The sequence below is a fragment of the Eptatretus burgeri genome, chromosome 21 (assembly GCF_056783735.1).
Source record: "Eptatretus burgeri isolate ZD-2024b chromosome 21, Ebu_testis_v1, whole genome shotgun sequence".
Classification (NCBI taxonomy): Eukaryota; Metazoa; Chordata; class Myxini; order Myxiniformes; family Myxinidae; genus Eptatretus; species Eptatretus burgeri.
In genome coordinates, this window is record NC_140981.1 from 2,652,295 (window position 1) to 2,669,395 (window position 17,101).

General features: G+C 46.0%; 1 protein-coding gene across 5 annotated transcripts in view; it reads right to left on the minus strand.

The window, feature by feature from the left end:
• Nucleotides 1-1,870: 1,870 nt before the first annotated feature.
• The window catches only part of LOC147008203 (speckle-type POZ protein-like), a 22,187-nt gene continuing 6,956 nt past the window's right edge, over nt 1,871-17,101 (minus strand). For 4 of the 5 annotated variants that reach the window (XM_085865340.1, XM_085865343.1, XM_085865342.1 and 1 more), the window contains 7 exons: nt 17,100-17,101; nt 16,843-16,970; nt 16,095-16,272; nt 13,514-13,569; nt 12,694-12,816; nt 8,498-8,640; nt 2,065-5,259 (listed from right to left, as the gene is read on the minus strand). The exon at nt 17,100-17,101 is cut by the window's right edge and continues 150 nt beyond it. In XM_085865340.1, coding sequence (XP_085721466.1) covers nt 5,049-5,259; nt 8,498-8,640; nt 12,694-12,816; nt 13,514-13,569; nt 16,095-16,272; nt 16,843-16,970; nt 17,100-17,101 — 841 coding nt within the window. In that variant the 3' untranslated portion in view covers nt 2,065-5,048. Of the gene's footprint in view, nt 2,037-2,064; nt 5,260-8,497; nt 8,641-12,693; nt 12,817-13,513; nt 13,570-16,094; nt 16,273-16,842; nt 16,971-17,099 lie in introns of those variants that run through there. The other variant, XM_085865344.1, reaches the window with a different exon arrangement.

A 17,101-nucleotide genomic window follows, 5' to 3' on the forward strand; every position in this document is an offset into this window, starting at 1 on the left:
TTTGATATTTATTTGTGTTTGATTTATTTGGATTTGGAGAAACAGGATCTATCTTTTCAAGGATACTTTTAAAATCACAAATGGATGTTTGTGAGATTTGTTGAAATCTTTGAATTATATCTTCTTTCCTACTTTTGGAATATTAATCAAGGTTGATTTATTGTAACTGCAGTATTTTGAATGTTGATTTATGATTATTACAGTATTTTGAATGATGATTTATGATTAATACAGTATTTTGAATGTTGATTTAATCGTTCTTTTGTATGAAAGAAGTTGAGACATCTGTTTCAGGGATATGTTTTATTTGTTCTATTGAATACTTGTAAGGTGATAAATGTTGATAAATTTTTGATTTCAGCGTGATGTGAATTTTTTCCCCGAACTATAACACAGAAGGTCAATGTGTGTTTCATCATCTTTATAGTTATTTGAAATTTTTAGAATTTAAATCCTCGTGGAGGATCTCTCAGTCTTTCTCACATTGTTGTTCTTCATCTTCTTCTTGCGGACTTTTTTGTTTCACAGCCTACAGTTTTCATCGAAACTTCCTGAAACTTGGCGTATATATGTAAAATAACCTGCGCAGACAGTAACCATCTCCGATTTTGAAAATTCCTCCAAGAAAAAAATTTATGACGTCAAAATATCTCTGCTAACGGAAATCACCTAAAAAATTATCTCCGAAACTAGGCAAGTTTTTTGAATGTTGTTTGCTGGAATCAAGCCGGGCATTAGCACAGATAATTTATCGCAAACCTGATACATCACAATGACGTCATATTCGTTATTATGACGTCATCATTAAGAGGATGAGGATCTTAGCTCATTTGAGCTTGTTAATATCTGAACTTTGTTTGTATCCGTTAATCCATATACATTAACAGATCGATTATTCATTTTCTCAAATTTCTCCCAAGGGGTGATTAACGCATGGCGAGTGTTCTTCTCCTGTTAAATAGCGACTCATAACATGGAATTGTTCCTCGATGAGCCTTTATTTTACAACCCTTTCCTGAAAAACGGCTTGAACGAAAGAGCTCTCATCCGACGCTTCACTGATGCTGGTCTATTCCGAGTAAAAGACCTCAAGACCGGGACTGTGAATCAGTGGCCTAGCGCAACTGCACTGGTCGAAAAAACCTCTGGTGGAAGAACTATCTCACGGTTTCTTCAAAGAATACTCTCTACTTACTGCAAAACTCCAATACAGAGTATTGGACCTTCACCTGGGACAACTACTGAGACCATAACGGTCCTTTTTCCAAAACTCCTTGTGTACTATTCAACAAAGGATCCCTCACCTGCCCTCGACAAGCCCAGCAACCCTCCATTATCTCTCACCTCCTTTACAAAGAAAGATAGGTACAATGCATCAAAGTTCTACATCCATTGGTACTGTTGGAGTACCTGAGGTTTTGATGGCGAGAGATTCTATCTCCAATACCATCCACCCAACCTGACTGGCAAGGGATTTATTCCTCACCGACCCCAAAATATTTTGGGGATATCCAATGGAAATTATTTCACTGGGCTCAACCCTGGAGATTTCTTGCTGAACCGTTTCTCTGCCTCTAATTCTCATCTTTGCCATTTCTGTGTATCCAATGAAATGTAATCTCACACATATATATATATATATATATATATATATATATATATATATATATATATATATATATATATATATATATATATATAGATTTATGTACCTCGAATGTCGATGCTTGGAATACAGAATGACAAGGGAATTGAAATTTATTTTCGATTTACAAAACAATATCTTGCTGTACAAAATTTATCACAAAAAAAACTTCTTGTGAAAAAAATAAATAAAAAGTATAGCGATTGAGTTGCTTTCAGTTGTAACGTTTCATGTTTCAGTATTTTTTCAGTAATGTTTCAGTTGCTTCCGAGGTGGCCCCAAAGGTGGGCACTGTGCTGTGGCGAGTGCGCGGAAAGCATCCATGACGAATTTCGGGTGAGTACGGGTCATCGACTTGAAGCTCGTCGTTTCCATCACGTCCGTGGCGTAGCTGGGAAGAAATGGGTCGTGCAAAAACAAATAAATCATTAAAACCACAGTTTCCACTTTTAGACCATTGTGTAAAAAAGAAACTATTTGGATACATGATCGAGGTTCGTGGAAGAACTCTTCCTGGATTCAAGATTTTACATTGGAGGAGGGAGGTCAGCAGCAGTGAATCTTTCATGGAGTTTCATGGAAAAAAAAAAATCGAGGAAGAAGACGAGGAGGAAGTTAAGAGGAAGAAGAATCGGGAGAAGGTGAGCGTGTTGTTGTTGTTGGGTATATATATATATATATATATATATATATATATATATATATATTTTTTTTTTGTTAATATTAATGTATGAGAGAGTTCAACAGATTAGGTCATGGAAGTGTAAAAAAAAAAATCGAGGAAGAAGACGAGGAGGAAGTTAAGAGGAAGAAGAAGAAGCAAAATCGGGAGAAGGTGAGCGTGTTGTTGTTGTTGTTGTAGGGGTTTTTTATTTTTTATTTTTTATTTTTTTGAGATAAGAAAGAGATTAGTTGGGAGAATGGGGGATGTTTGGAAAGTGGGGAGGATGGAGTTCTTCAACATGTAAAGTTACACGATTCCAATAATCCATATATCATGGAGCTGGTGTTTGTTGTGGGGTGTCACGTACCAAATCACATAAAACTACATACAGGGTAGTTATGTCGTAGTATCCTGTTTGGATAAAACAGGGTGTCCAACATTTCGTTTTGGAGGAGAGGGTGGCATATGTGTTGTGGTTGTCGCAAGGCCTGGCCCGTTGCTCTCTGTCTCTCTCTCTCTCTCTCTCTCTCTCTCTCTCTCTCTCTCTCTCTCTCTCTCTCTCTCTCTCTCTCTCTCTCTCTCTCTCTCTCTCTCTCTCTCTCTCTCTCTCCCTCTCTCCACCCCTCCCTCGACTCTTCACAAGGCCACGAACACGACACAATCCTCAACCACACCACAAGTCTCACAAACCAACGATTTCACACAAAGTAACCAGCATTCGCCATCGGTACTCGTGCCACAAACCGCCGTCGATGGGACACCACCGTCGAATGAGCACCACCATCAAGTTCTGAGCCAGCCAACGGGCCCCGACGGATCGCAGGAGCCAGTCGATGAGCGCCGCTGGGTCACAGCAAAGCGGACGCTTATAAAGCGCCAGGCAGAACGAACGAGCTTGAGTGGCCACGTCTGGGAGCAGCACGGAGGAATTATGAGAAGACCGAGAGGTCGAAGTTTGGAGCGGAGCCTGGACCTGGGAATGGAGCGGTCCGAAGGAGATCCAGGGAACGTGCTCCTGGACGTGTCGGCCACTCACATACTCTCCCACAGACATTCTCCTGTGCTGTATCTTGCTCATTCCCTCTGAACGCAATGCAAGGGAGTGAATTCAAGAACTTCCGTTGTCATCCCCTCCCATCCCCCCCTCCGAGGGGAATCCATAACACGATGTATAACTCTATACCCATTGGTTGGACAGCTGACCTGATGCCACCCACAATTGTAGCCTGAAAAAAAATCATACGTCCACCATTTTGGTGACCCTAACTAACACATCTTTGGAAGTGTCATGTTCACAATCGCCATGCCCTCCCGATAAGTTTTCCGTTCAGTGTAAAACAACCAAAGTGACTGTTGAAAGAATCATCAAATATCGAATGTTGGAGCCGATAGGTGTCATGGGCCTTGTGAAGGTGATCGTTTCAGTATAGGCCTCAGGCCTCTTGTGTCAGCCTCTGTGGTCGTGCAATTGGAATTATCAGAGCGATATACCCACGATGTATTATGCACGCACATAAGCAGGACGCATGTTTTGGCTTAACGTACGTAACTGGGGTTATATTTATTTTTGGGAGCGATCAAGGTGGTGGTCTGTTGCTTATACACCGCCCCCAAAAAAGGAATGTGTCAGAAGAACGTGCTGCACGTTTGGAACAGCATCGCCCGTGGCTGGGTACTTTGCGAGTAATAATCATTGTAAAGTTAAATTTTTTACACCCCATGAATGTTGTTGCGGATTTGGGGCGGTCGGGATCACGGAGTCGTGAGTTCTCTAATCTTCTAACTGGCAGACGATCCTGTAAGCCAACAAACCGCAGATAATTCTGCTGTGCAGCGGGTTGCTGAGCAACCACGGACGCGGTCTCATACATTTAATTCCGGCAGGGTCCAGTGTCTAAAAGTGCTTTACCTTTCCGGAGAATAATACCCCCCAGATAGAGTACCGTGCTCTCAACGCTCCACTGTGATTCACAGATGGCCGAGCGATACCGTAAATGGAAACGTTGGCTAATGGCTACCCGTAACGAAACGGTAGGGGTGAACTCCCTGTCACTACTCACACACGATGTCGAACCAATGGAAACTGACAATCGGACAGTTTGGGAAACAGTTTATGGAGTTAACAAAAGGTACTATTTTCAAGGGAGTGTCACAAAAGGAAAGCTCTTACCCCTCGAACAGAATCCCTTTTAATTCAGTTGCTTCTTCAAAGTTCCACAATACGGGACCCTCAGTCATTCCGGGGAAACGAGGGACGAAAGAGGGATAGACAGAGTGATGCAACGTGCAGGGGGAGGTGCAGGTGTTGTCTGTGTGTGCCTAAGAGAGAAACAGTGTGAGGTGCGAGTCAGTGTGCTCTTCAAAGAGCTGTTGGCACAGTTGACGCTCAATGTGTCCAAACTGAATGAAGTAGATTTCGGGAAAGCAGGAGATAGGTAGCGTGAGTCAGTGTGTGGTGGTCAATGCATCTGTAAATTCTCCGCTGGCTGGGCCCGTTCCCTGCTCGGAACCTCGCTCGCTCGCATTCTCCACCAACCCTCCAGGCACCAGCTTGCTCTCGTACCACCAGTCTGCTCTTGTCGAGTTCTCGATGTGTCAACTCAGATCTACGCTCTGGCATTGTGGATGAGCAGCTTTTTCCTGGATTTGGTCAGGGCCTTGCTTCACCATTTGCCTGTCCTATCTCGAGGTGACGTTCATTAGTTGTGCCCAGCTTCTGCTGTCGACCAAGATGGGGCATCAGTGGTCAAGGCCGCTGTTGGAGGTTCGACCATCTCCCACTCTCCCACAGCCGCACTGAGCAGGAACTTCCTCCGTGCTTATTTTTTGTATCCATTGTCGAGGCTCGTATAAGAGCGAGCACACAGAAGATAAAACAAGGGGAGCAGGAGACAAGAGGGGAGGGAGAGGGAAGCACAAAACAGTGGGGAAAACAGAGGCATCAGGAGATCTGTGCAAGGGAGAGGGATGGAGCGGGGTACACGGGGTTAACAAGATTTGGTTCGATGCACAATGTTAACAAAAATAAAAAATGTAAACCAGACATCTGCAATCACACAGAGGTTGCCAAGGGTGAGCCGGGCGCCCGGTAAGATCACAAGCCCCCGGCACCTGTGATCCAATTATTGGCATATTATTTTACGACCACCGGATGACCTTGACCTTCAACATTTAGGGATAGAGTGTAAATTAAGAAAATGTCCATAAAACTCAACATCATGAAAATCGGACAAAAACTGTTCAAGTTTCAACGTTTCTTTTTTTTTACTCTTTTTCTTCTTCAAAAGACTTTAGACACGAGATGAAGGAAAGGTCGAATTGATAACAAAGTCCAACTGTTGTCCCAAACTGTGTGTTCTTCTAACATCTGTGGGCTCCATTCTGACCTCACAGATATCTCACTCTCTCAATCAGCACACTCATCTCCACAAACATGCTCCTTCCTTCCTCTCAGCACACCTCCCCCTCTCCAAGCTCCTCAAATCTAAAACCTCCCACCTGCCCGCTCCGTTCTTCACCGTACCTCCTCAAAGTCTCATCCTTCCCCTCTCCCCACCCCTCCCATTGCCCTCCTGCACCTTGGTCAATGGTCATGCCTGCTCTCATCGACTCCCCTCCCTCTCAAAGCTTCCCTCTCAACTTTCTCAAAAACTCCCCCTCACCCATCTCCCTCAACGATCCCCTCTCACCCTCCAAGCTTGCGGCGAGGCAGTTGTCCTGAAACAACTTGCCTTCGCCTCATGGAAGGCAAATCCAAACTGAAGGCAATCTCAGTTCCTTCCACAAATCTCGGAACCGGTATGTGGTGTCTACCCTCAGGAAAGCCAGAAAACAACATCTCTCTCATCTCAAGCCTGAACTCCCAAACATGTCTCCCTTCTCCAAATCCTGGTGGCATCCAGTGAAATCTGTTTCCGGTGTATGTTCCACCTCCATCCCCTCCCTTACCTAAAAAGGCCGCACAGCTATCACTGCACGTGAAAAGTCTGAAGGTCTAAACTCCATGTTTTCATCGAAATCTTGTGTCCCAAACCCGTCCCCTTTCTGTCCCCACCTGACCCAGTCGTACCCAGGTGTTCCTGGACTCTGTGTCCTTTTCTACTGACAAGGTGGAGAATTGGCTTATTGGCTTATTCGATAAATCGCAAATATATTCATAATAATAATAATAATGATAATAATAACAATAATAACAACACCTGTCTATCTATCTATCTCTCAATCTCACAGCTCCATATTCCATGATATATGATGATGCTTCAGGTCCCATATACTCCACATCATTGACTCCCAAACAGTTGTCATGGTAATTTATCAGTAGCTCTATGCTCAGTTAGCTGGTTCTGTTGTCTGAAAGTCCTGTGTTTGAATCTTGTATAATAATAATAGTAAATAAATATAAGTTTAAAAAAAGTAATGACAATATATGAATAAATAAGCTTGGGATATGGAAAGAAAGTAAGGAATTGCAAGTCATTAAAGTCTAAATGTATTAATTATATTTCGGTATTAATTGGTTTTCAGGTGGTAATTAAATATTCCTTTCTTTTCGTCCTCGTCGTTGTGGATACACCTGGCCACCTGTTCTTTTTCAGGTTTTCATCAATGATCTGTCCGACTCTCTGGAAAATCCTCTTTATCTCTTTGCTCATGACTCCACCCTCTGCTGTACCATCGGTCATCCCTTACATCAGAAAGCAACAGCTTCTTCACTCTGCAGATGGGATTAAATCACAAACTGCTCCAACACGTGAAACATGTCTTTCAATCCTGACAAATATCACACTCTCACTATGTCTCTCCGAAGGGACCGTTTGGAAATCCCCCCCCCGCCCCCAATCTACTTTCTCGACAAACCTCTTGAAGAAGTCCTTTCATTCAAGCTTCGAGGTCTCACTATCTGCTTCCAGGCCCTTCTGGACTGGTGCTCCTGCCTCTCACCTTTCTCGGCTTCACGCTGTGGAATCCAAGGCATTTAGGATCATTGGTATCTCCCACGATGAGGCTGAGTCTTTGGGTCTCTCACTCTCTCACCGCAGGCAGGTCGGTGGACTTTCTGTCTTCTACCGTCTCTTCCCTGCCACCCCCCATATTTCTGCAGGGCGCTCAAGGTCCACCAACAACCCCCTTCTGGTAAAACTACCAAAACCACGAATCACTGCTCACCTTCACTCTTTCATTCCTCTTTTTTGCCGCCTTTGGAATAAACTCCCAGACTCTCTTCAATCCCATTCTTCTCTCCAGACCTTCAAAGCAGCCGTTCGCCACCATCTCACACCTTCCCCCATCGAAAACCTCGATCTTTTCTTCCCCCGCTGATCCACCCCAAACGCACCTCCTTCAAATTCCCCGCCTTCCTTCCTGAAAGTTCCCTGCAGTGTAAGGACCTGAAAGTCCCTGTAATGTCCACCTTGTTTACCCCGTGTTCCCCGTCCCAACCCTCTCCCTTCCTCAGATCTCCTCATGTCTCTGTTCCCCAATGTTTTGTCCTTCCCTCTCCCGCCTCTCTTATCTCCTGCTCCCCTAGTTGTACGTTCTGAGAGTTCGCTCTCATTCGAGCCTCGACATTCTCTACCAAAAAAAAACAAAGTTATGATGAAAAAGGTGTTTTTTGTTGAGTTGGTCACAATCTGAAAAAAAGTCGGTCAAAGACACGAATCACATATCAGGTGAACAATTTCAATTATGCAAGGACATTTTGAGAAGCCGAGTGGTCTCCGAGATTGGCAAAACGACGACAAAAAACACATTTTTTTTTACAACAAACAAAAACAAAATTTACAGACCGCCATTTGACCTTGACCTTTAACCTGGAGGGGTATGATGTCAATTCAGCGGAAATCTCGCCTATCTGGAGAGGGCAATTTCGTCCTGGTCGGACAAATCTTCGTCGAGTTTCGGTAAAAAAATGTGAAATTCTCTTTAACTCGGTCGTGACCATAAAAATTAGGTCAAGGTCAAAAAAAAAAAGTTGATCTTTTTATTCCCATTATGAATATAAAATTTCATCCCGAAAGTCCTAGCCGGCTCCGACATACAGCTCATTGGCGGAAAAAAAGGAAGAAAAAGAAAAAAAAAAACCTCCATGGTTGTTTCGTACTCACACGGGGTCGAAGAAACACACACACACACACACACACACACACACACACACACACACACACACACACACACACACACACACACACCTGTTCATGAAGTTAATTGAATGTGCCCATAGTCGTTGAATGCCGTGTTTCTCGGCCAAGATGAGCGTGTCCACTGCATTCTTCACCGAAAGGTTTGCACACAGTGTGTCTTCGCACATCGCCACCAACTGACGGAGTTCACACTACGGAGGGCACGCAAGTCGGGGTACACAAACATAGGTGCAAATTATTTCCATTATCTTTTCGACTTGACACAGGAATGCAGCTTGACGGAGCGCTGCCTCGGCTTTCCTATTGACCGGGCAGTAAGTGAGAATATTGCGATGGAGTGAGTGAGGAGCTAGCGTCCCAAAACCGAAAATACAAACATATCATTTTAAGGTCAAAAGTGAAACGGTTCATCGTGGATTGCACAAGATGAGATGTACCTACAAACACAATGATTGTGAAATACACCGTCCGAGAAAACTTGCATCAACCCTTCCAGAAAGGTGCGCCCGCGCTTTGCAGGAACACCATCCGGCATTCATTCAATGTATCACCAGCAGCAGCAGCAATTGCGGGGCCCAGATGGCAATTTGCACTGTGTTCATCTTCGGTGAGTAGAGCGGTCGGCAGAGTTTGAACAGGTTTGTTATTCGACGATTCAACTCACAATACGTTCGTTATTTACACAATTAACAATCCTATCCATTTATATAAATCCAGACAACATTGTCTCCTCCTCACCACACCCTCCTTTACTCCACCGAGCAAGTGATACACAAATATATATATATATATATATATATATATATATATATATATATATATATATATATATATAATTATATTGTTGTGGTTGACGAAATTCGCAAACCACCATTCAGGTCCCTTAGGTGAGATATCTCTGTAAGTATATGTGTAGTTAGGCCCAAACCCGTTGTTTCGAGGGAATAAATGTCATTCATTCGGGTTGCGACCCTTCTAGATAGCCGTTTTTCTTTTACTATCTTTATTTTGGACCAGCTGCCATTACTACCACCACCAACCACGTCTCAACAGCCATCACACAACAACCACCAGCCGCAACGCCGCTTCACAACAACAACAACGCCAACAGCCACGACCTTTACCGTCACATCTCGCTCTCGCAACCATCGCATCGCCGCCATTTCCACGCCGCTTGTGGGCACAGATACTGGACTCGTGCAGGGCGCGCACCGAGCAGGGGTGCAAAAGCGCCGGCCTTTCCGAAGAAAACGGATCAAAAACGACTCACGCCCACTTCTGTTCCGTCCTATCGGCGAGCGTGGGGCGATTTGGCCCCGCCTCCAGGCGCGTTGGAGTAATATCGCTATATGCAAATTCATGGATCAAAAAGCATTCACGCCCACTTTTCCTCGGTCCAATGGGGAGCCAGCCAGAGGTGAAGGGTCGAAGGTAAAGGGTCGAAGACGAAGGAGCGAGGCCCCGGGGGCTATAAAAGGCTGCGTTCGCTCGCCAAAAAGGCAGTTGAGTCAAGCAGTTCGGAGTCGAGTTGAGGAGTTGGCAGAAGTTGAGTTGGGAAGAAGTAGTAGTAGTCAGTTAAGAGTTCGGAGGCAGTGAAGAGTTCGGAGTCAGTGAAGAGTTGGGACGAGTCAAGAGAGGAGTCGGAGAAGGCGGTTGGACGGAGCTGTGGAGAGGTGGCGGCGGCGAAGGCGGTCGAGGGGGTGCTCGTGTCGGAGTCGGGGAGATGCGGAGGGAGAGGCCGGCGGCGCGACCGAGGTCGTGGTGGAGACGCTCGTCGCGGGACCCGAGACAGGGAGATATCCTCCTTCCCCCGAGCATCAACAACCCCCTCCTGTTTCCCCCCGCGCTGAGATAGTGCGAGAAGGGGGCCCCGTTCCCACCCCCTACCAGACACTGTCCGCGAGGCCCGCGGAGTCGGGGCGCCACCGCCATCTTGCGGCTCATCATCAGACGGGTAGGCCCGACGCGGTCTCGGCCCCAGGCCCGCCTACCCCCCTCATCCTTGAGGGTGGTCCTTTTCTTTTGCTTTGAGTGTATGTGTTGTCGGCGCCGTCTGTGAAGTAAAACTGTATAAGTGTTGCCGTGTGCTCGGTAGTCGGTTAGATCTGCATTGTTGCATTTGCTTTTTGTGTATTATTGTGTTTCTTCTTCTTTTACATTTGCTTTTGGTGTAATTGTATATGTGTGCTTTCCGTTCATCGCGAAATAAATGTGCTTCATGTTGAACTGTTTTCCCGTTTCGCTTCGTCTTTTCCTTTATTGAATCTCCATCTTACTTCACGTAAAGGGTTGGTCGTGGGCTAAAACGCCCGATAATTAATCGAACCGTCGAGGCCGGCGATAACACCGCTCGGTTATCCCGATAGTACGGAACGGGTCGCTTAAAGTGGCCCGTGTCCAAAGTCGACCTGCGGCGAGGTGCGATCGCCCGGTCTACCCTCCGTGTGGGTACTTAGGTAGGTCGAATTTGGCGAGCAACCCTATCCCACGCGGGGGCCGATTGGCACGATCGTGGTGAGGCCGAAAGGTCCACCCGTGACTAGTTCCCGGCGTTAGTCCGAGAGGGTCACGACGGGATTGTCCGTCCGGTGGGCGACATGCCGCGATTCGAGTTATGTGGCCGTTCGCACGCCGGCGGGCGCGAATCCGCAACAATATATATATATATATATATATATATATATATATATATATATATATATATATATATATATATATATATATATATATATATATATATATATATATATAATTATATTGTTACGGTTATAGGAACCGTATGCATACAAACATACAGTTGTGCGGAAATCAGTTATTCCATTAAGTATATGTGCAGATAGAATCCCTCCTTGTGTGTAGTGGGAGAGACACTGGGGTGGGTTGCGATGTTTTTAGTTCGATTAATAAATCATTATATCCCATCTACGCCGACCCACGGTACCCTCTGCCTGCTCGCACCTTCATCTCGCTTGCCGCTCTCGCATGCTACCTGTCGAAGAACTAACGGTATCCTGAATGATCTAAGTACTTCATGGGCCACCTCTGCACACTTCAATGACAGACAAGAGAATCCGACGGTAGACAGACAAGAGAATCGGACAAGACTGATTACCCGGATGGCATCCGCCGGGACACAGCGACTCCCAAGTGGAAATATGTTTTGTGGGAAAGAGTTTGTGCGGAAAACACGAATCCGGGACGAGGGGGAAGTGGGTGCGGCTGCAGTGGGGGCGTATCGGGATGCTACCACCTGAACACAGACGTGGCGCAGAGACAAACCAACCAGTTCCCCACCTGGGTCTCTGTGCGTCTCCTCACCCAGAGTTTGCACCAGGTCATTTTATAGCCTTTGCCACTCACCCACCTATGTCACTTCACTAGCTCCCCACCCCCCTCCGGCTCTCATTGGCTCATAGCCCTGTCTGTGGGCGGAGCAACGCATCCCGACCTGTCACCCAGATGGTGGGCATTGCTAAAGGGGTGCGGGGCATTTCCCGCCTAAACTAGTGCCTGATGGCCTGTCAAAGCATTTTAAGGAACATAGAAGACAGATTACAAAGGAAAGAACATTAAAAAAGGTGTGAAGGGGAAGCAGTTTTAGACACACACACGGAGGGAGGAAAGACGACAGCTTTCTGTACATATAATGACGAATATCTTGATATCACAATTAAATTGCCTCACCCTTCTTCTAAACATGCACTATAGGAAAGAACTATCGCTTACATTACGCCAAGTTACTGCCGAGAAGGCATTCCCACGAAAACATAAAAGGCCTTTCATCTGATGGCACGAGGCGCACGATCATCTCCAAGCTTGTGAACATGTGATCATGTGAACACTTCGTTCACAAATATTCCCCGTATAAAGTTCTGTAGACGAAGAAGAAGAGTTCATTGCTCTTTTTAGGAAAACCACGAATCACTCCGTGCAAGGTTATTTTGAAATCCGATGAAGTCCTGTGCGGCGTCAACAAAACGAGTCACGCGGTTGTAAAACAGAGGAGGTTTTGAGGATAATTTTAGTTTTTCCTCTTCAATGAGTGAGTTGATGGCCTAAGAAGAGCAAACATGGATCTTAATGGTGCAATGTGTCTGTAATTACTTGGACAACACAAATATATACATTTTTATATGTACATTAAAATAATCAACAAGTTTCAAATGGAGCACTTTGTTATAAACTCCTCTGCCTCGACTTGCTGCCTCCCAGATCCCTCTTGCTCCGCAGGTCGTGGTACGTACCTTGTGTGCCAACACCAGGAGATCATGCGCCACTTTGTCCAGGTTTGGTGCTCGGCCGGTGTAGACAAAATTCAACATTTCTTTGAAAACTTCTGCCTCGACATTCAGAATTTTCATTCGATTCTAAGAGGGACAAATTTTCACAAATTCTTGCAAAAGTAAGATTTTTAAAAAAGAACAAAACATCAACTTTTACAAGCATTTTGCCAGTCTTCAAATGGAGGTGCACTTCAATATTCACAAGATGCTAAACGGGCGACGACCTGCTCACAGGTACCCTGTGGTTACCGCTTCAACCCTGGTATCGGAACAGGAAACATTTCAAAACCTTCGAGCCCAACAAAGCGTACACGGGTAACCCGTCTTTGTCATGTCAAGAATGTCCTTTCAAAGGTTCCTTTTGCCGTTCTCACACGAGGATGCACTCTCACAGGTGCTCAGGGAAAATGTAATCAAACACCACTTCAATCCCCAACAAATTGGGACACGTCCACCTGAGGTGCGATGAGCTGCACCGCCGAAGGTGGATGGACGTTATGTTTTCATCCCTGTTTGTCTGTGAGCACGATATCTCAAAAGGTTGTGGACGGATTATGACAAAACTTGGTGGATGAGTTGGGTTGGTGACAAGAACAAGCCGATTAGATTAAATTGGTTCAGGTCCGGATCCAGATCCGGCCTATCGGTGGGACACAAAACGTGAACTCTTCAGCCTGGTGGAGGTACACGCTCCACCGAGTGCTGTTCTAGTGTAACTTGTAATCTGTGATTAGTTTAAACAATGTGAGACATGATATCTTTCAAACCAAAGCAAATGTACCCCTGTGGTTTCTTCCAGCTCATCTTCGACCATCGCTTTCAATACTTCAGAGCGTGCTGGGGAAGGGAGAAATATAGAGAGAAGAGAGTGTGAAACATACGGATGTATACATTATATATATATATATATATATATATATATATATATATATATATATATATATATATATATATATATATATATATATATATATATATGTTGTTGCAGACTGAGGGTTCGAGGCTCACTACGAGGGGAAGCAGTCGGGTCCCTCTCGAACGCCCGGTCCTGAGGCTGTCGGGCACAGACAACTCCGCGCACTGAAGGGTTGCTAAGCAACCACGAAGGCCGATTGGCACTGACAATCCTGGCAGGGTTACACTACCTCGCGTGATACCTTACCCGTGGCCGGCCGAACCAAGGGGGATCTCGTGCCCTCAGCGCGCACCCGGATTACTGCCGAGCGACACGGTGAGTATGCGCTGGCTAACAAGAACAAATGAACGGGGTAGAATTTCCCAGCTAAACTAATGTGCGGACTACGCTGGAACAATGGAGGAAAAGACAGGACGAGCTGGGAACATTTACAACAGAAGAAATGTCTTCATGAGGGCGAGGAAAATTATAATTAATAAAAAGGTTTTACTCAGCAATATGTACAGCAGGGAAAGCAAGGTTTTGTGGGGTGTAACAAAATAAATTCAATGATGTACAACAGAGAAGAGACTGGGCAGAGGAAAACCGCAGGCGAAAACTTACACATTCTTATCGTGTACAAACATTACAGGCACCAACAGGCACACGCCTGAGGAAATTAGAGAGCAAGAAAGAGGAGAGGCAGTTGAGGGGTTTTCATCCTCTTTCAACACCTGGCGTGGCCGAAGGACCGACTCTTTTCATTCGCTTAGGTGGGGGGAGGAGGGAAGAAAACTGGGGGTGTCTATGGTGCGTGAGTGGGAGGTGTGAATCTGGTGCAGACGAGGAAGAGTGAAGGAGCGGGTATCTTTAATTGCTCTTTTAGTGTTTTGCATCTGCAGCAGATGAGATGGTGGATGGGAGAGACAGAACGCGTGAGAGGATAGCTTAATGTGGCGTGTGAGAGAGAGAGAGAGAGAGAGAGAGAGAGAGAGAGAGAGAGAGAGAGAGAGAGAGAGAGAGAGAGAGAGAGAGAGAGAGAGAGAGAGAGAGAGAGAGAGAGAGAGAGAGAAATCTGTAAGTGTCAATTGTAATGACGATTGGCTGCGAAATGCGGCGGAAGCTGAGCTCCGATGACCCGGTGATGACCCGGCAACTCCTCGGCGACGATTCGGTGACTGCTCGCTCGGCTCGGGCTTGGTGACTGACTGCAATGGCTCGGTGAGTGACTTACTCGGCGAACTCTGCCACTATCTTCCAGAGCCTTGGCGAAGGAAGAGCCAAAAAGCAGATCAAATTTCCCCGTCGGTATATCCGAGCGTTCATGCAGGCGTGCACACACCACCCTGAGAAGTTACCCTGCCCCACCAGACTCCGGAGCTGAAAACTGGCTTAATTTGCCTCCAGGCTTGGCCACGCAACAGAGCTCCGGGATTTCCATGGGCCGTGAGTTTTTGGGAGCGACTTCCTTGCACACAGTTTGAACGGGGAAATGGCACGTGGATGCGAATGAGGCCCTCAGGTAACGACACCTGTTCGGTGTGTGGCGTGCATACATGTGGTGGAGAGGTCGTGTGTGAAGTAAAATAAAATGGGTGAGAGAATAGCCGTAAAGACCTCACTGAAAGCCCAACACAACGCATGTTGTCCCATATACCCACTAAAAATAATGGAAGGGCGAACTGAACAAATACTAATGAAATAACTATCTCAGGAGTGCTATATGTTTGGTGACATTGCCTTGGAGGATAGAGGTGGGGGGATCAGTTGTACGTAATATGTGCACTGAGGCGGGCAGTGACCGTCCACCATTCAGCAGTGTATGGGGAGCGAAGTGTTGTATGAAGCTTCCTGTCTAAAAAAAGGCCTTGAGGGGGATATCCCATGACCCCTTAAAGAGGACTCCATCCATGGGGTGCATGGTGAAACACGACGACGGAAAAAACGCGAGTGGGCGGGACAATGACGTACCACTCAGGACAGTGTGCACCCAATGGTAGGACCAGCCACATGCTGGAAGGCGGAACCCAAGGCCATAAAAGCCACACACAGATGCTCGGATCTTCAGCGATCCATTTCTGAAGAAAGAGCCTCAGATGAAGTCGTCGAATCTTGCGAGGGGGAGCTATGTGGAGGTGGTAGAGCACACATGGAAACAAGAGATATGTGTAGAGAGAAAGCCACAAACGCTCCGTTGGGTCGTTGGTCGAAGGGAGTTGAAGCTGGTGGGGGTTACGGAGATAGGAAAGTATATCACACCACACCTTGACTTATTGTGATATTAATATTGAACATGATGGTCCAGGGAATGCCTGTAACCTTGAAATTCATGTCAGGATGACCTCGCAAGAGGATAAACAAACCCGGGGAGGCTCAACACCCCACCAGCTCGATTGCTACAAAAAAAAAATGAGTGAAACACATGAAAGAGAGAGGAAGTGTTCGCAACGCCGTGACAAGGCCTCACCTGCCAAGATGGCCTTGTGAGCATAGAACTCTTGGCCACGTACACACAGACAGCAGTCTGTGAAACGGTTGTTCTCCAAAAGGTCGCCCAGGTCATCTGCCAGGCGATGCTCAGAGACGTTCACCGTGGTCATGTTTGGACGTTCTGAAACACTCATGGAGTCCCGCGCCACAGCCACCTGACGGGTACAAGAGACTATGGCCGCGTGCTCGCTCGTGCATGTTTTCATTGACAGGTAGTGGCACGCACCTTTTTCAGTGCATTTTTAAGATGTGTGGACCGTTCGAAAGGTTACAATAAAGAGATCCTTCTCACAGTCCAAGACGAGCCAAAAAAGTACAACATATCCATCAATTAATTAAATATCCTGGTGTGGCACAGTTCTTAACTCGAACGGCACTCGGAAGGTAGAGCGCGTACCTCCGACGGGCTGAACAGTTTACATTTTGGATCAGACCTGACCCAAAAAATCGAATCAATTCGTCCTTGTCACACACCCAACCCGTCCACCAAGTTTCGTCCGAATCCGTTCACAGCTTCTTGAGATATCGCGCTCACAGACAGACAAACGGACAAACAGACAGGGATGAAAACACAACGTCCGTCCACCGTCGGTGCTGGAGGTCATGATTGGGTGCGAGGAGTTGTAAAATGTGCTGCAACTGGAAGAAAAAGCAATTGATGCTTAATTCGCCGAAATGGTGATCAAGGTGTGCCTCGGAATGAAAATGAAGGCAGGTAAAGTCACCTTGCAAAGAAGTGTGAGCCTGTCACGTGGAAGCAATCCGTTGACGTCATCAAACAGAAAGTCTCGAAGAATGAACTTTTTCAAGCCCCAGGCCTGTCCTTGGACAAATCGAAACACCTTATGGCTCTCTGTGTGAGTAAAGTAATCAATGAATCATGTGATAATCACCAGATGGAACACACGCACCGAGAACCGAGAACGTGTACGTCATCACTGTGTATGGATTAAATAAAGTCTCGAAACAAAGAAACACTTACCA